This window comes from Aulonocara sp. 'chitande type north' Nkhata Bay, linkage group LG17, assembly GCF_057382095.1.
Source record: "Aulonocara sp. 'chitande type north' Nkhata Bay isolate Kocher_YH1m ecotype deep benthic linkage group LG17, A_spYH_male_GT1.1, whole genome shotgun sequence".
NCBI lineage: Eukaryota > Metazoa > Chordata > Actinopteri > Cichliformes > Cichlidae > Aulonocara > Aulonocara sp. 'chitande type north' Nkhata Bay.
Window position 1 is genome coordinate 18,642,094 of NC_141360.1, and position 17,820 is coordinate 18,659,913.

The following is a 17,820-nucleotide window of genomic DNA, read 5'->3' on the forward strand; positions in this document are numbered from 1 at the left end:
CCGTAGGAGCTAGAACGGTCATTCTTACACCGTTTTGTTCAGAAGAGATGGGGGAATCTTCAAGTGTTGACAATTTATCATTAAAATATGAATTTTTAGAGATATATGACATGGATGACTTGTTGACTTAGAAGCCACGAATTCCCCAATATGCAAATTTGAATACCTGGAGCCCACATACATGATTGGCTGGCTGGGAAGCTGTGCAGGCCCTGATTTGTGGATTTGAATTCCTCAGCCCTCAGATATGATTGGCTGGCTTAGAAGCCATGAAGTCCCCAATATGCAAATTTGAATGCCTCAGGACACATATATGATTGGCTGGGAAACCGTGCAGGGCCTGATTTGAAAATTTGAATGTCTAAGTCCTCACAGAGGATTGGCTGCCTGGGGACTTGGCAGAAATATATAGAAATAGTATGATTAAGCATAAATACTACATTTAGTAGAAATACTATGTTTTAGCACAAATACTATAAAAAGCAGAAATACTATAATTTAGCAGAAATACTATATTAAGCACAAACCCTATAAAAAGCAAAAATAGTATGATTAAGCATAAATACTACATTTAGTAGAAATACTATGTTTTAGCACAAATCCTATAAAAAGCAGAAATACTGTACTATGATTTAGTAGAAAAACTATAATTAATCAGAAATACTATATTTGGCAGAAATACTATATTTTGCACAAATCTTATGAAATAGCAGAAACAGTATGATTTAGCACAATAGTAATAACTTAAACAGAAAAACTGGAAAAGCAAAATGGACAGCTGAAAAAATGCTGAACATGCTGAGGGTCCCTCAAATATACTTGTTAAATGAAAAAAATCAGCAAAAAAATCTATAACAGCCACAAAATCACAAATATGTACACATAAGGAAACACACATGCACAGAGAGATTCAGTCACCCAGTCTAAATATATTAAATTAGAATCTTAGAATGAGATCATCCCATTAAAAGCCTCTCTCTCTCTCTCTCTCTCTCTCTCTCTCTCTCTCTCTCTCTCTCTCTCTCTCTCTCTCTCTCTCTCTCACACACACACACACACACACACACACACACACACACACACACACACACACACACACACACACACACACACACAGACAGACACAGAGGGAGAGAGCTGCCACCAATCAGAGTGGCTGTTTACTTTTTCCCGCCAAAACAGGTGCATCCTTTTTACACACGCAGCACAGAGAGGCACAGGATTATTGCAGTCTATTTCTCATAGTGACGACTCCCCTCAAACAAATGACCATAATTTCCTAACCGTAGGGGCTAGAGCGGTCATTCTTACACCGTTTTGTTCAGAAGAGATGGGGGAATCTTCCAGTGTTAACAATTTATCATTAAAATGTGAATTTTTAGAGATATATGACATGGATGACTTGTTGACTTAGAAGCCACGAATTCCCCAATATGCAAATTTGAATGCCTGAGGCCACATATATGATTGGCTGCCTGGGAAGCCGTGCAGGCCCTGATTTGTGGATTTGAATTCCTCAGCCCTCAGATATGATTGGCTGGCTTAGAAGCCATGAAGGCCCCAATATGCAAATTTGAATGCCTCAGGACACATATATGATTGGCTGGGAAACCGTGCAGGCCCTGATTTGAAAATTTGAATGTCTAAGTCCTCACAGAGGATTGGCTGCCTGGGGACCTGGCAGAAATATATAGAAATACTATGATTAAGCATAAATACTACATTTAGTAGAAATACTATGTTTTAGCACAAATACTATAAAAAGCAGAAATACTATAATTTAGCAGAAATACTATATTAAGCACAAATCCTATAAAAAGCAGAAATACTATATTAAGCACAAATTCTATAAAAAGCAGAAATACTATATTAAGCACAAATTCTATAAAAAGCAGAAATACTATATTAAGCACAAATCCTATTAAAAGCAGAAATACTATATTAAGCACAAATCTTATAAAATAGAAGAAAAAGTATGATTTAGCACAATAGTAATAAGTTAAACAGAAAAATTGGAAAAGCAAAATGGACAGCTGAAAAAATGCTGAACATGCTGAGGGTCCCTCAAATATACTTGTTAAATGAAAAAATCAGCAAAAAAATGCACAGGGAGAGAGAAGTAAGTTTCTAGGTCAGCCTGGGAGCTGCTGAATTTGAATCCACCAATCAGAGAGCCTGTGTACTTTTTCCCGCCAAAACAGGTGCATCTTTTTACACACGCAGCAGAGAGAGGCACAGGATTATTGCAGCCTATTTCTCATAGTGAGGACTCCCCTCAAACAAATGACCATAATTTCTAAACCGTAGGGGCTAGAGCGGTCATTCTTACACCGTTTTGTTCAGAAGAGATGGGGGAATCTTCCAGTGTTAACAATTTATCATTAAAATGTGAATTTTTAGAGATATACGACATGGATGACTTGTTGACTTAGAAGCCACGAATTCCCCCAATATGCAAATTTGAATGCCTGAGGCCACATATATGATTGGCTGGCTGGGAAGCCGTGCAGGCCCTGATTTGTGGATTTGAATTCCTCAGCCCTCAGATATGATTGGCTGGCTTAGAAGCCATGAAGGCCCCAATATGCAAATTTGAATGCCTCAGGACACATATATGATTGGCTGGGAAACCGTGCAGGCCCTGATTTGAAAATTTGAATGTCTAAGTCCTCACAGAGGATTGGCTGCCTGGGGACCTGGCAGAAATATATAGAAATACTATGATTAAGCATAAATACTACATTTAGTAGAAATACTATGTTTTAGCACAAATACTATAAAAAGCAGAAATACTATATTAGGCACAAATCCCATAAAAAGCAGAAATAGTATGATTAAGCATAAATACTACATTTAGTAGAAATACTATGTTTTAGCACAAATAGTATAAAAAGCAGAAATATTGTAATTTAGCAGAAATACTATATTAGGCACAAATCTTATAAAATAGCAGAAATATTATAATTTAGCACAAATAGTATAAAAAGCAGAAATATTATAATTTAGCACAAATAGTATAAAAAGCAGAAATACTACATTTAGTAGAAATACTATGTTTTAGCACAAATACTATAAAAAGCAGAAATACTATAATTTAGTAGAAATACTATATTAAGCACAAATCCTATAAAAAGCAGAAATACTATATTAGGCACAAATCCTATAAAAAGCAGAAATACTATATTAGGCACAAATCCTATAAAAAGCAGAAATACTATATTTAGCAGAATAGTAATAACTTACAAAATTACAAATATGGAGGCATATTGGAACACAAATGCACAGAGGGACACACAAACACAGGCTCTAATCCAGTCAACCAGTCTAACTATATTCAATTTAAATCCTACAATGACATGCTGCCAAATAAGGGCACGGTCCTCTCTCTCCCACTAAACACACACACACACACACACACAGACAGACACAGAGGGAGAGAGCTGCCGAATTTAAATCCACCAATCAGAGTGGCTGTTTACGTTTTCCCGCCAAAACAGGTGCATCTTTTTACACACGCAGGACAGAGAGGCACAGGATTATTGCAGCCTATTTCTCATAGTGAGGACTCCCCTCAAACAAATGACCATAATTTCCTAACCGTAGGGGCTAGAGCAGTCATTCTTACACCGTTTTGTTCAGAAGAGATGGGGGAATCTTCCAGTGTTAACAATTTATCATTAAAATATGAATTATTAAAGATATTAGACTTCTAATGCACCATAACTGAGCAGAGCGAAGCAAAAACTGCCTTGACTTGCCCTCAAACAACGCTTTCTAACTCTAAATCTATTTGGAGTATCGATATCATTCTTTCACCGTAAGAGACAGCAGGCTTTGGTGAACAGTCATAGAAATTTTCAGGTCTCTGTGGAAATCCAACAAAAAGTTATGACGAGAGAAAAAAGTGGTTCATTTCCACAGTTTGAAATCTGAAGAAATCTGAGCGAAGGACGAATTTCCTACCCTCAAACAAGTCCAACTCATTTCAGAACGGTAATAGGTGAGAAAGAAATTCTTGAATTGTGAGCGTCAGGAGTGTCTGAAGATATACGGGGACAAGCCTCATGTCTTAACTTTGCTTCGTTAAGGAGATATGACGATTCGAATATGCCTCTCATTACAGAAATGTAGCGATGATTTTGAACAAGCTCTCCATTCACTTTATATGGAGAGTTTTCTGACCTTGTGTTAGTCTGAGGAGATTTGCCAAAATTCTATAAATCCCACAACAATGATGGTGACATTTTCTGAAAGCCAGCAAAAATACCTACGTTTTGATGTATAATTTGTGGAAGTTGAGTGAAAATTGAGCAAGTAGCAGGAAGTTGTTCGGACATGAAGTGAAAATTGCAAAACCTTCAGTGGCACACTGGAAGCCAAGAGCATAGCAACCATAACAACACATGTATTTTGTGAAAAATCACAATTTTGCAACTCAAAACTTTAAGAGGCATAAAAGTAAAACAGTAAAAGATTTGAAAAAGCTGAATCATACCTGAATAGCCCAATAATTTGTGAACATTTTAAAATTTGAATGGTTGTTCTAGGTGAAAGTATGAGGAAGTAGTTAAGTTTCAAAAACAAGCAAAATTTAGCAGAATTGCAGAAGTTTCCCATTCATTTCAATGGGACAAATTAAAGGAAAAAAGCTTAATATTTTAAAAAGTATAATAGTTAAAAATAGCAAAAATCGTAGCAGGAATTAGCAAAAATAGCAGAATAGTTTAAAATTTGAACGGTGAAAATCGGCTGAAAATTGTGGAAGTAGTTAAACGGCGAAAAGTGTACGGAAGCAACTAGAATAATAATAATAAAGAATAAAGAGAAACAGGAACTCAATAGTGTGGATGCTTAAAGCATCCACACAATAATAAAGAATAAAGAGAAACAGGAACTCAATAGTGTGGATGCTTAAGCATCCACACAATTAGAGTCAGACTCTGTGCGCTAAACATGAAGCTGCTGGTAATCCTGCTGAATCGGAGTGCTAATGCTGCAGGTGGACAGCCGAACAGTGAGCTGAACATCACTGCAGAGCTGCTTAAGGCTGAGCTGACAGTATGAGAATTCTCTGGAGGTTCATAACTGTTAGCCTGTCAGCTCAGACTCAGGGATCATGGGAACATGTGTGACTGTATTGAAGCCCAGAGGTCCAGGTTCGGGCTGGTCACAGTCCAGCGGTCCTGCCTTGGGTCGATCGGGTCCTGGTCTGTGTGGTTAGCATTACGGTGAAGAAGAATGTGCTGCTGTTAATAAAACCTGTTCAAAGCCTCCATCATGTCACCGCATTAATAACGCACACAGGCGCACAGAGACGTGACAAATAAAATTTGAATTTGAATTTGAATTTGAACGCTCATCCATAATGAAGCAGGCCTCTCATTAAGCCAGAAACATTTTACTCTGACATGAGCAGGAGTGTGTGTGTGGCCTGTTTGTCCTGTTAATGGGAGAGCAGCAGCGAGGCGCCGTTTGTCCAGATAGCAGCATAAATAATTTAGACGTAGCGAGGCGAGAGCAACGTGAATTCACTTTATGAAACGTTAAACATGCTGCCAGCAGCCAGCGTGTTAAAGCTCTCTGCAGGACGCACACACATTTACTTCCTGCACACTAAACTACGTTTTCCAACATCACCTTCTCCCAGTGCAACCGCTCAGTGCCACATTTTAACTTTAGGGTCTACATGCAGGTCGAAAGACTGCCTTACTGCTGTAGAGTCTCATGGAGTCAGGAGGAACTCTAAGCTCTCCTGTGAAGGTGCAGGGGTCCATTTAAGATACGTACGAGCCCAACAAGTGTGAAGAAGTCAAAGCGAACCACAGATTAGAAAAGATCTCTCTGTTAAAGCAGAATCTGTAGCTCACAGTGTACAACACCTCTCAGTGTGATAACACACTAGCAGGAACACGTTTCCTCTCATGTGTGCAGCAGCTCAGGTCCAGACTGGGCCGCACCGGCGCCGTGACCTGAATCTGCAGCTCCTCTCGGGCCTCAGTGTGGTGATGGATCGTTGTTGTTCTGAAACTTTCAGTGTTTCATCTTCTGTTAAAAACTGGACTTCATTACTTAGAAACTGCTCCAGCTGTAGATTCAGGCTCTGCTAGTGGCTCTGGGCTCCAGCTGTGAGAACTCCTCCTTGCCACCATTGAAGTGCAGCCATATTTTTCTGTCCGCTGTTTCTGCAGCAGAATCTGGGTCAGCCGGTCTGCGGGCAGATTCCTCCTAAGGGAGTTGTGTCTGGTTTCCTGGCTCGCCGTGCTGTGTGATCAACACTTTCTGCTATTGGTTTCATTATTTTACAACCTGCTGCAGATTCCCCCTCCAGGATGTTGATTAACTGATTGATTGGTTGTGGAAGCGTGGCTGATAGCGCTTCCACTGGATGGAGGGATTAATGGTAAACTCTGAGGAGCTCAAATCTGAAGATTTCAGTGGGTCTGACAAAGTGCTGACCGCAGCATCAATATCTGCTTTTTGTTATCACACACACACACACACACACACACACACACACACACACACACACACACACACACACACACACACACACAGACACAGACACAGACACGTGAAGGATGATGATGTGATGCAGTGTGATGGTATGTGATGAAGTTCACCTTCTCTCAGCAGCACACATGCTCTGAATGACATTTCACACTAAACTCCCATGAGCCTCGAGTGTTGCAGTGGGCAAGCTGCCAATCAGAGAAGTGAACCTGAATGCTTCATGTCTGCAGAAACTAATATCAACTCGAAGTCTTTCGTTTACATTGAAATAAAATTGGGATATGAGTCTGAGGGAACCTGCTCTGATCTACTCAAATTTATCATGTCGGGTGCTCTGTGCGACTTTAGTCAGAAGATTTTTATTGTTACTGAATGAACCGATTCTAACTTAACCTAAACAAACAGGCCTCCTTGACTCCTTCAGGAGCTGTCAGTGGCTCATGGACTGATTTCTGCTTTCTCTGTGAAGGACTTGGACATCCTAACCCTCCCTGCACCTCCTGCTCTCTCCCCTCACAGCTCGAGACTGTCACAAAATGATAAAGTCAAGAATAAGATGAGAAAAAAAATATAATCGTCCTGTAGATCATCAAATGATATTCCATCATTTTATCATGACCTTCATCGTGATGAGCCTGATGATCGTAATCATTCAGAGACAGGCGGGAAACAGTTTGTGTTGAATCATTAAAGTGTAAGTGCATCAAACTGACTCTCCTCACTGAGCATGCTCCATCATTAAAGCCATCATCTTTATTCATCACTAAAGCCGTTTCATCAGGATCATTATCAAACCCTCAGCGCTCGGCTCTCACACTGTCTGAAGAGATTATGGTGCTTTTACTCCGAAGGAGCAGACGAGATCCTCTCAGAGCTCTGGGTTACTGAGAGATCAGCAAAGTAAAACCGCCGAAGAAGAGAGTGAGTTTGGGAAAGCTCTCAAAGACTTTGCTGTTGATGCAGAAGGAGGTTGATGGAGCAGATATTTTATTGCCTGATTTTCTTGAATTTACCTCTCTACTAAAGTTGAGCTGAGGGTGTTTCCTCCAAATTAAAATATTAATGACGAATGACAGGATGAATGTTGGTGTTCAGCCTACAAATCCTGCTCAACTCTCACTTTCCTTTCAGCTTAGCCGTAAGGATCTCCAACCACCCAGACTCTGAGCATTTGCACTGTTCATATTTGTGACCTCAGTGTGCATCTGAAAGCATATCGATCACGTGGGGAGTCCGGCCATCAGAGGAAACATGGTCATCCACACAGTACCTCAAAGCTGAGGCAGTGACATCACATTAAAGACGCTCAACAGTCAAAACCTTCAGACATCCTGCAGGTTCATGTGCGCATCAGCAACAAAGTTTGATATAAAGTATTTCAGTAGGTTTATGTGGTTTTCTACCATAATAATAATTGTTAATATAACACTCAGAGACCGTCAGTGCTTAAACGTTTTGTCCTTGTTCTCATTGTTTTTAAAAATTTGGTTCAAAAACAGTGCAATATTCCTATTTGTGGAAAAAATATTTGTGCTGCAATGAACCAGTGAACTAAAGGTGGGTGCTGTATCTTATTATCCTCAGCTGATGTCAGTTACTCCACTGAGGTCAAAGTCATTACTGGCGGAACACCTACTAACACCCATATTTGATCAAACACACAAGTTTGTGTGTGTGTGTTTGCTATAAAGAGGTGAATACACAGCAGAGTCAACACACACACCCTCCTTGATGAAGGACGTAGTCACATGACTGACACAACCATACACAGCCACATACACACACCTGTACTCTGAGTGTGTTTCTAATTGGGTGAAACACACTGAGACAAGGTCGCGGCCTCTGATTGGCTGCCTGTGAGACGCGGTGGCTCGAGCTTTGAAGGTTTGCAGGAGGAGACGAGGCGATCCGTCACTGACTCAAACTTCACCTTGAGCGAAACATGAAACTCGACAGGAAGACAAAGAGGACAGAAGTTTACAGAAGTGACTTCCTCTTGGAACCCGAAGAATGGAACCTGAACCGCTTGATGTGGATCATGTTTATGAGGGTGATATTAATCAGTGCTGCATTTAGCAGCTGACATTTAGTCAGCAGCTGACACACCAGTTGTCGATATCTGAACTGCTTGGTTTATATCTTCATGCTGATATTTTGAAGTCTGAGTATTTGTTAGTCTGATTAATGTTTTCTCCACTCCAGACTTCAAATGAGTTTTTTCTGAAGGTCTTTACAGACCAGGTATTAGTTTGAAATATTTTAGGATTCCACATCCAGCCACTCACACTTTGGGGTATGTTTTTTTTTTTTCTTCTGAACCAAGCTGGACTTTTCAGATTTTTCACATGCAAATAAACAGATCTGACCAATCAGAACACTGCATTTGGCAACTAGTGCGCTGTAGCTCAAAATGCAGCACTGAATATACAACAATATGGAAATGATAAAGTAATCCTGTTTAACGTCAGACCAAAGGAGACCCAGATTTCTCTGCCTCCTCTGATGTGGTCCCAGTATTTTTTAGTTTTTATTATGTTGTTTTTATCGCTACTGTAGATGATTATACAAAAGCCGTGCCATCTTCCTTTGATTGTTGTCTACAGATCAGTTTGAGCTAGAAAAAATATCATTTCCACATGTGAAAATATTTGTTTTATATCTTACATTTTGAGATTTCTGTTGGTGTAAACTTAATCAGAGCGACCGATTTATTACTGAAAGCAATGATAATAGAAACTAAACATCTCCTTTGAAAAATCAGTAATTAGAAACCGAACAGTTACTGACATGTTCTGAGTGTTTTTGAGCCTCAGGGTGAATAAAGCTCATGACTTTAGCCTGATGGATACACTCTCCTCTGTCCTAGCGTCTGAGCACTGAGCATGCTGGGAATGCTGCTGCTGTCTTACTGTTTGAAAGTGGGGCAGAATTATTTGGGTGTTTTAAAGTTTTGATGAATGTGTTGACGTGTGGTGGTGGTGGTAATGCAGAGCTTTAGCGCCTCCACGTGGATGCTGACTGAACTGCAGTTTCATTCATGAAACTGAAGGTAAAACGCTGCATCAGCTCCATTTTCTGCAGAGTCTTTGAAAAAGCTGCATTTAGTTTAGTCATTGAGTATCTGTCACACCAAACCGACTGATCATAAATGAAGAGGAAACTGTTGAGTGTGGTGTTCAGCTTACAGGAAAACAGATGTTTAACAACAGCTCGATGATCACACAGGATTACTGATTCCGTCTGACTGTTTGAGAGCTTCACCTTAAACCTAGCTCTTACCATTGTAGTCAAACAGCTCAATCTCTGTCTTTCTGATCATCAGACTTGTGTTTGGTTTGTTCAGGTGGGCAGCTTCAAATTTCAGTCAAGCTTGAAGGTGTCAGTTTTGGATCAGGGTCTTCTTTCTTTATCACCACCTCTCAGTCCTCTCAGCTGTATTCAACCCTGGACCTTCTTACTGTAAGGGGACAGAGCTATCAGTTCACTGCTACACCACCTGGAGTCAGAACCAAAGGAGTCAAGCTAGTTTATAAAGTGGGTCCACATCAGAAATGCTCCAACTTCAGTCACAGACTGTTCTGTCTGCTCTTTATGATCTGTGTTGTAACAGCACATATCAGGCAACATTTTATTCTCACTTGAATCACAGTAATGCAAACATTTTGTGAAATAATCGTTGCACTGCATGAAGACCAAAGATCTTAACACCATCTACCATCATGTTCGCTTCTTTACTGCCGTGCAAAGAAAAGAGACCCAGCATGCTTTTCCTTTTGTATGACATCACAGAGATGTTTGGGAAAATGACCTATCAGAGGCTGAAATACATCAACAGAGGTGCACTCATTTCACTGTAGCTTATGCTCAGCATAGGTCATGATTGTCTCCTCCAGTATAAATGACTCAAAACACAGTGTATATACTGTGTCCCAGTCTTTCATTTACAATCAGGTTAACTTTGGTATCTTCATCATAAACACACTGAAGTTCTTCTTCTTTACACCTTTACAGGAATAAGCTTCATAGTGTGTCTGTGGGATCTTTGGTGTATTCAAATTTATTTGTCTTCAGGTTTTTCTAAGTGGGCGAAATCTGAAGAATCCATGATGCTCCACGTTGCTGTGCGAAAGAACAAAAACCCAGATATACCTGCTGTTGTTCAGACCCTCTGAAAATGGCAAATCTCAGTTTACACAAACTGCTGCTGACCTCACAGCCGGGCTGACCTCTGACTCTCTGCTCTCTTAGATATGGTGACATGGTGCCAAAGACCATTATGGGGAAGATCTTTGGTTCCATCTGCTCTTTGAGTGGCGTGTTGGTCATCGCTCTGCCGGTCCCCGTCATCGTGTCCAACTTCAGCCGAATCTACCACCAGAGCCAGCGAGCCGAGAAGAGAAGAGCGCAAAAGGTGAGGACTCCATATTATCCATTCATCCATCCACTGACACAAACTGTCTTCAGAGTGTAATGGGAGGACAGCAGTGACCTGGGATTTAGATGCAGGACATCAGTGTTTTTATGAAGAACTTTTTGTTTCTAATGAGTTTAAAACTTTAACAGAAATTAACAGAATGTGAAGAAATAGTTATGACGTTATGTTCATTAATCAGTGCGGGCAGCTCTCAAGTAATCCCACACTGAACCACACGACTGTGCTGTGACTCTGGAAGCCTCCAGCCTGCCCTGAGGCACGCTAACATTATTGTTATATTAGTGTTAGATGAACATCTGTACAGACATGATGTTCCTGGAATACATACCTGATTAATTTTAGCAGTTGAAAGCGCTCAGACTGCAGCTTTAAAAACTAACACAGAAACTTTAGAAGTCTGCAGTCATTTCAGATCTACAGACCAGAATGTAATGCTGGTCATCACACTGAACCTTTCTGGTAAGACGCTGCCACCGTGTGGTGAACGTATTCGTTGCATATTTGCAGAGGTGTTTACAGAGAGCAACTGTGGATGTGGGTGTGTTTACAGCTGTGAGTGTTCAGAGAGAAATCCAGAGTATCTCTGAGAGGAAGCAGGGCACTTCTGAAGTAAGAGGGCCGGCTGCTGCAGAAGGTCACTCACACATCAGTGTGGTGACAGTAGTTTGTTCTAATTTTGAAATCTGAGTTTGTGCACAACCCACAGGAGAAAAGAGAGGAAGACACAGAGAGCAGGAAGCTGTCCAGGCTTTACTTCCTCCCAGCATCAACAAATGAGTTTTCTGGTTGTGCTGGAGACCTTTGTTTACCCCACTGGGAGTCAGAGAGAAACACCATGTTGGAAAGTTACAGAGAAGCAGCTGAATCATGTTTCTGTCTGCAGCCTGAAGCCTGCAGAAGATCTCTGAAGAATAAATATTATCAGATTCATACAACACATCTTCTACTGAGCAAAGCTTTTATGTTCTCTCATGCACATCATCAGTCACTCAGCTTCTGTCTGCAGAAACCATCAGCATCACATACATGAACTTATTATCTGTGCAAATTAGAGTTGATGCTTCAAACTGAACCTGAAGAAACTTTGGGAAAGCTCATTTTACACCTACATATTCACACCACTTGTGCTCACTTACCTTTAACCGGTAAATAAAACACCCTTGGCTCAATTTATGTTGGGATAATCTGTCAGAGATCATGAAAATCCTGCTGACCACATCAGTGTCAGCTGTGAGGATGCAGTTCAAATTTGACATTTACACAAAGTTTGGATAGATTTTGATTGATTGGGAAATGAGTGGCTGCAGACACCCTGACGTTCTTCCACAGATTCTTGAAGGATTTAAAGACACTTGTTGCTGCACAGATGTGTCATCTAAATGGAGGTGATGCTCAAAGTGTTCATCCAAATTTTTAAAGGTTCACACAGCTCACGGAGCTCAGCTGGCTGCTCACCGGGTCATATTGCCCTTTGGTGGTGTTCTTCTCCAATACAGCGTTCCCCACCCCCGGGTGTGAAATTGATGGTTTTCAGGGCTTTATCGGTAACTCAGTTTTCCTGCATCTTTTCCCGCTTTGTAGTTGTGTCTAATTTTTGAAAGAAATATTTAAGAGTTACCATAGCTACCAGAGAGCATTAAGGGGCAGAGAGGAGGATATTACTCTCAATGTTGTTGTCGCATTTCAGGAGGACGCTGCTAATAAAGTTACACAATTACACAGTGAATTCGCGTTTATTATGATATTTACAAAATACCACAGTTTTTGTCTTGGTTTTTTCCATTTTATTTTGTTGTTCTTATCCGCGACACCTTAAAGGTCGGTCCGTGAAAATATTGTCTGACATTAAACCGCTCCGTGGCACAAAAAATGTTGGGGACCGCTGTCAATCTGAAAATCATGTTATCCGGATAAATTAATATGATTATTCTTCCCCAAACCCACAAACCTAATTTAGTGTTGGTGTCTGTCTTGCAGTTTCTGTGTAATAGTTCCTGAGACTGACATTAATCAGGATTACATTACAATGTAAACATGGACAAACCAGGCCAAGAGGCAAGTGATCAGTCAAGTGATCTTGCATTTAGCCAGTAGGGGTGCTATTTTTGTAACTTACGTTGAAGCTTGCCACACGCCTTTTTCACTTTTTGCTGTTTATGTGCACTGCTTCATCAGCTGCTCATCACACAAGCCAACACTTTGTTTGCAAGCAGAAGTTATTAAAAAGGACAGCTTGTGTCCAGATATTGACATCTTTGATATTTTGATATTTTCTTCACTGAAGTGACTTTCTGAATGCAGAAGATATGATTTGCTCACATTAGTTACCTTGTTAGTTTGGTTCTGGGTGTTTTGTTGGATTATCAGACTCAGTTTTCGTGGACGTCAAAGGCTGAGATAAACATGAGCAGATGAAGGACGGCAGCAAATGGGATCTGAATCTTTGCAGCTTCTGTTTTCATGTTCACATCTAATCCTCCTGCAAGTTTGTTTTAGTGACCATGGTGGTGAGCCTGTGTTTGTGTTCCCACTTACAGTTGATCGCTCACAAACCTATGTGTGTTCACAAACAAAAAACCAGGCTTGCTAGAATTCGAGCAGTGAAGAGTGGAGGCGCTAACGCTTATTTGCAGTACAAACGCAGCCGGCTGATTATTGACCCTGAGGAGGAGGTAACCGTGGACATGCAGTGGTGGTGCTGTTGTTTGTTCTCTTGGTTTCTCATCTTTTCTGTCTCATATCCAGCTGTGAGGAGCATGCTGAGGGCTGCTTTCATTGTGCTTTCATCTGTGTGTGTGTGTGTGTGCGCTTCAGCAGTGACATGTTTTTGGATCAATGTAATGATAAAGCTGTGCTCTCATTTCAAAACTCCAGCCTTTTACATTAGTTTCTCTTTACCTGCCAAACAAGAGCGCTGAAGGTTCAGGTGGTTCCAGCTCCCAGATACCTGACAAACAGCAAACTCTGATGGACCCTTTCTTCTTCGCTGTTAAAGTGATCCATCTCTAAGTTCACAGCTCAGCACAGATATGGTAGAAGACCTGACTGACTATGGCTACATCCTGATATCCCCACAACATGTCCACAAGACTCTGGAGGGTCTAGAATCTAAAGCGGAGTAACATAGGCAGATACACCGTGACTCTTTGCAAAGCAAAAACCTACATTTCTTTGGTTTATTTTTGTGATCAATGAGGCCAAATTACAAGCAAAATTCGGATGACAGAAGCATCATTTTCTTTGTGGGGTTTTATACAGCACCACATATCAGTAGAATTAAAATAAAAAATAAAGATAAGAATCTAAGTCCAAGGACATTAAAACTGTACTTCAGTGAAGTACATAAGTAACTCTGCTGAGTTACATCTCACTGGTTCCATCCCTGCTGTTGGAATATAAGAGGGCTCTAGGCCATTGGCAGTGGTGGGAGGGAAACAAGCTATAACCTTCTAATTCCTCAAAACTCCAAACTTCCTCAACACAAGCAGAAAGTGACAGCCTTGTTACTTACCCTACATTTACCCTGCAAAGTCTGGACTTTCTCTGTAAAACAGTCTCATATCAGCACTAAATAGAGTAAAGGTAATATGATCTTTGGCTTTAGACCGGATGTTTGGAGATCATTTCTGATCCAGTGTCTGGACAGAGTTTGCTCTTCTTTTTTAAATGAAAGTGTTTTATTGTGAATTTAGCCTGTGTTAGCTGGTCCTCATCTGGTCCTTGCTCATGTGTTTAGCTGACTGAAATGTTGATGCTGAAGTGTCCATGATGAATTCATCTTCATCCTGTTTCTATCACTGTCTGTCTGTAGCCTGTCTGTAGTGTTCTGTCTTTTCACATCCTTCTTAGCTTTGCTCACAGTCTGAAAAACAAAATACCCGTCAGTCACTAACTAACTCACATGTGCATGATCTGATCCTTTGCTGTGTGGGGGTGCCTTACCTGACCAACAGGAAGTTCTCTACACCTCCACCTCTCAGTGTCTCTCCTACTCTCTGCTCTGTCTTCTTCCTCTTTTGTTTTGTTCCTTTGACTTGAGCCCTACCATGCAGCTCTGCTGTTATGAGATGATTACCTGCGCGATTCATGACATCATCAGTAATAGTGTTGGACTTCATTGACTTGTGGAGGAATGAAATTGGGCTGAACTGCATGTCAATCGCCCAGCCAATCCGCATGCAACTGGGCAGAGTCAATGTAAAGCAAAACTTTGGAATGAAGTCTTGTTAATATTTCAAAAGCTGTGTTGCTTCTGCCCAGCATAGGGGCTCATGATTTTGACTCTTCCTTTGGCAGCAGCTGAGCTTCTGAGCTCCACGTGATTGGTTACTCTTCTGCCCACCTGGGTCACATTCAGTCTGAACTCCAGAGTTATACAAGCTCTGGAGGCTCTCTTGGGTTAAATGAGGCTGGAGTCAAACCACAGAAGTAAAACAAAAGCTGCTGAATGGCTGCTGTTGGTAGCCTTGGTTTGATCCAGTGAGTGATCCATCATTTTCACACTAACTTGAGAACAGGAAGGAATTGTGGCTAAGATGGAAATGCTGAGGTTTGGCAGATTTTGGTGGAAATATTAGCCTTGCTCAGGTGTTTCTCTGTAAATGATGGGGTCGCTGAGGTCATGTGTTTTGTGTTTATGTCTTGAAGGCATCCAAAGAAGCAGGACAGGCGCTGGTGTGTAAGGCCAACCCTAACTTCGAGGTGCATCATCATCATCTCTTGAACTGCCTGGAAAAGACCACGGTGAGGAGGCAGGCACACACACACACACACACACACACACACACACTTACTTTATTTGACCAACTGATTAACAGTTTACTCCTTTACATGTTTTCCCAGATTTTATAGATTTAACACATTAAAAAAATTCTCAATAACTTCAAAGAGCCTAAATTGAATCTAAATCATTATATTTTTAATTAATGAGAATGACTATCATTTACCTTACCTGGAGATTAATTTTTTTCCAATTTTTCAGCAGTAAACAAAAAATATTCAGTTTGATTGTTTACTGTTTGAATTTGGACATCTATCTAGTTCATAGCAGATTCTCCTTTACCTGCCATCCTGTAAAACTGCAGCTTTGCTTTTTCTCAGAATCACGAGTTTGTAGATGAGAAGACGTATGAGGCGACCTGCAAGGATGTTACACTGCTGAAGCAGGTTTCTTGCTCTTCCTCCATCTCATCCTCTTCAACTCATGGCCTAAGCTCCTGCTGTGGCCGCAGGAAGAGGAAGACCTTCAACGTCCCAAACTCCAACATGTCTGTGGGTCTGCAGGGCAATCTCCAGGAGCTGAGCACCATCCAGATCAGGGAGCGACCACTAACCAACAGGTATGTTAGACAGCACTGCAACTCTGTTTTTTACAGTCATACGGTTACATCCAACATTTACATCTCTTTGTTTACTTCTAGTCATATTTGATCTCCATAAAGAAATAAAATCACCCAGAAGACATGACTGTGAAAATTGCAGGGGGTCCTACTGACTTTAAGGATATTCCAGAAGGTTACAAAGGTTCTTCTGAAGGGTCTTAAGTTCCTGATGAGCTTCCAGTATCTACGTGGACTTTGCAAAAGTCATTAAGAAAAAAAGAAAAATTCTTAAGAACATTTACAGCGCATGATCCTTGAAGAAAGCTCTACCAGGAGCTACCAGAGATTTCACAAGCCCTTTAACCTGATCGGCTCCGGGTACCGGGGGCAAAAGGAACGAGTTCACGTATAATTGGTTATAACACGGGGTCAGAAATATAAGTCCTGACGTGTGATATCCACAGAAACCTCTGAATCTCAGCTAAACTCTCATATAAACCATTTCTACAACCACCAAACACAACTAAAACAAGCCATGATTAAAAGAGCAGCTAGGTAAATGCCAAATGTCCGCTAAACAAACAAAACCAGAGATTCTTCAGACTTCATGTAACTATAACACCATGTAACACCAAGTTTCACCACACTCTGACCAAAATTCACTGAATGAGCCGCAAAAGAAGACCACAAAAACGCATAGCGGCGCAAATGCGCTAAGACAGAAATTGGCTTACCGTCCCGATTTCCTCCGTTACTTTCACCAGTAGCTGGTAGCCTCATGTTTATCAGCAGTTTCCACGGCTAACTAGCCAGATCAGAGCCATTTTCTGTCTGCTCTTTAATACCTACAAAATTCAACTAACATAGTGTCCAATGTGTGCCAAAATTGGACATTTTTGTACAATGTCTAGATATTTATGTATTGACAGTGCTGTAATTTTTCACTTTTTCACTTTTCTTTCTTTTTTTTTTTTTCTTTTTTTTTTGTGTGTCCCGTTTGGATCTTTAGCCATCAGAATTGTTGTCTTAAGGCCAAGAAAGATGCCAAGCGGATTTATTTTACCAAGTGGATCATCATGGCCTTGCCATATTGGTCCATTTGATTGACCTTTATTTTAATTATGAATTTATTTTATTTTCAGTTGCTACAAACGGGACAGACATGACTGGGGGATAGGACAGGGAGAAAGAATGAAAGAGAGGGAGAGAGAGAAAACCAAAGGGGAGAAGAGACGGTGAGAAGGGGGGGAAGAAAGAAAAAAAACAAACAAACACCTGGGTCATCTGTATGGAGAAAAAAAACAGAAGAGAAAGCAAACAACAAAGAGCAACATAATAAAAAAAAAGCACCATCACAATAAACTAGCTAGCAGTAGATAACAGTAGATATTAAATAATAAACGATATTGTGCAGCACGCAAGATAGACAGCGCACAATGTGCTTTAAGGCAGCAGCCAAGAAAGCTTTAGTCCGCGTCTGTGAACACCCGTGTGTACACCTGTGTGCATACCTGTGTGGATCAGCATGCTTGTATTCCATTTCACTGTTTCACT

The 17,820-nt window shown here is 40.8% G+C and overlaps 1 protein-coding gene across 1 annotated transcript in view; it reads left to right on the forward strand.

Moving 5' to 3' along the window:
- LOC147309935 (A-type voltage-gated potassium channel KCND2-like) overlaps window positions 1-17,820 on the forward strand; it is a 120,624-nt gene that overhangs the window by 92,128 nt on the left and 10,676 nt on the right. The window contains exons 2-4 of the mRNA XM_086268075.1: window positions 10,759-10,921; window positions 15,593-15,688; window positions 16,046-16,284. Of these exons, the coding sequence (XP_086124201.1) occupies window positions 10,759-10,921; window positions 15,593-15,688; window positions 16,046-16,284 (498 nt within the window). The remainder of the gene's footprint in view (window positions 1-10,758; window positions 10,922-15,592; window positions 15,689-16,045; window positions 16,285-17,820) is intronic.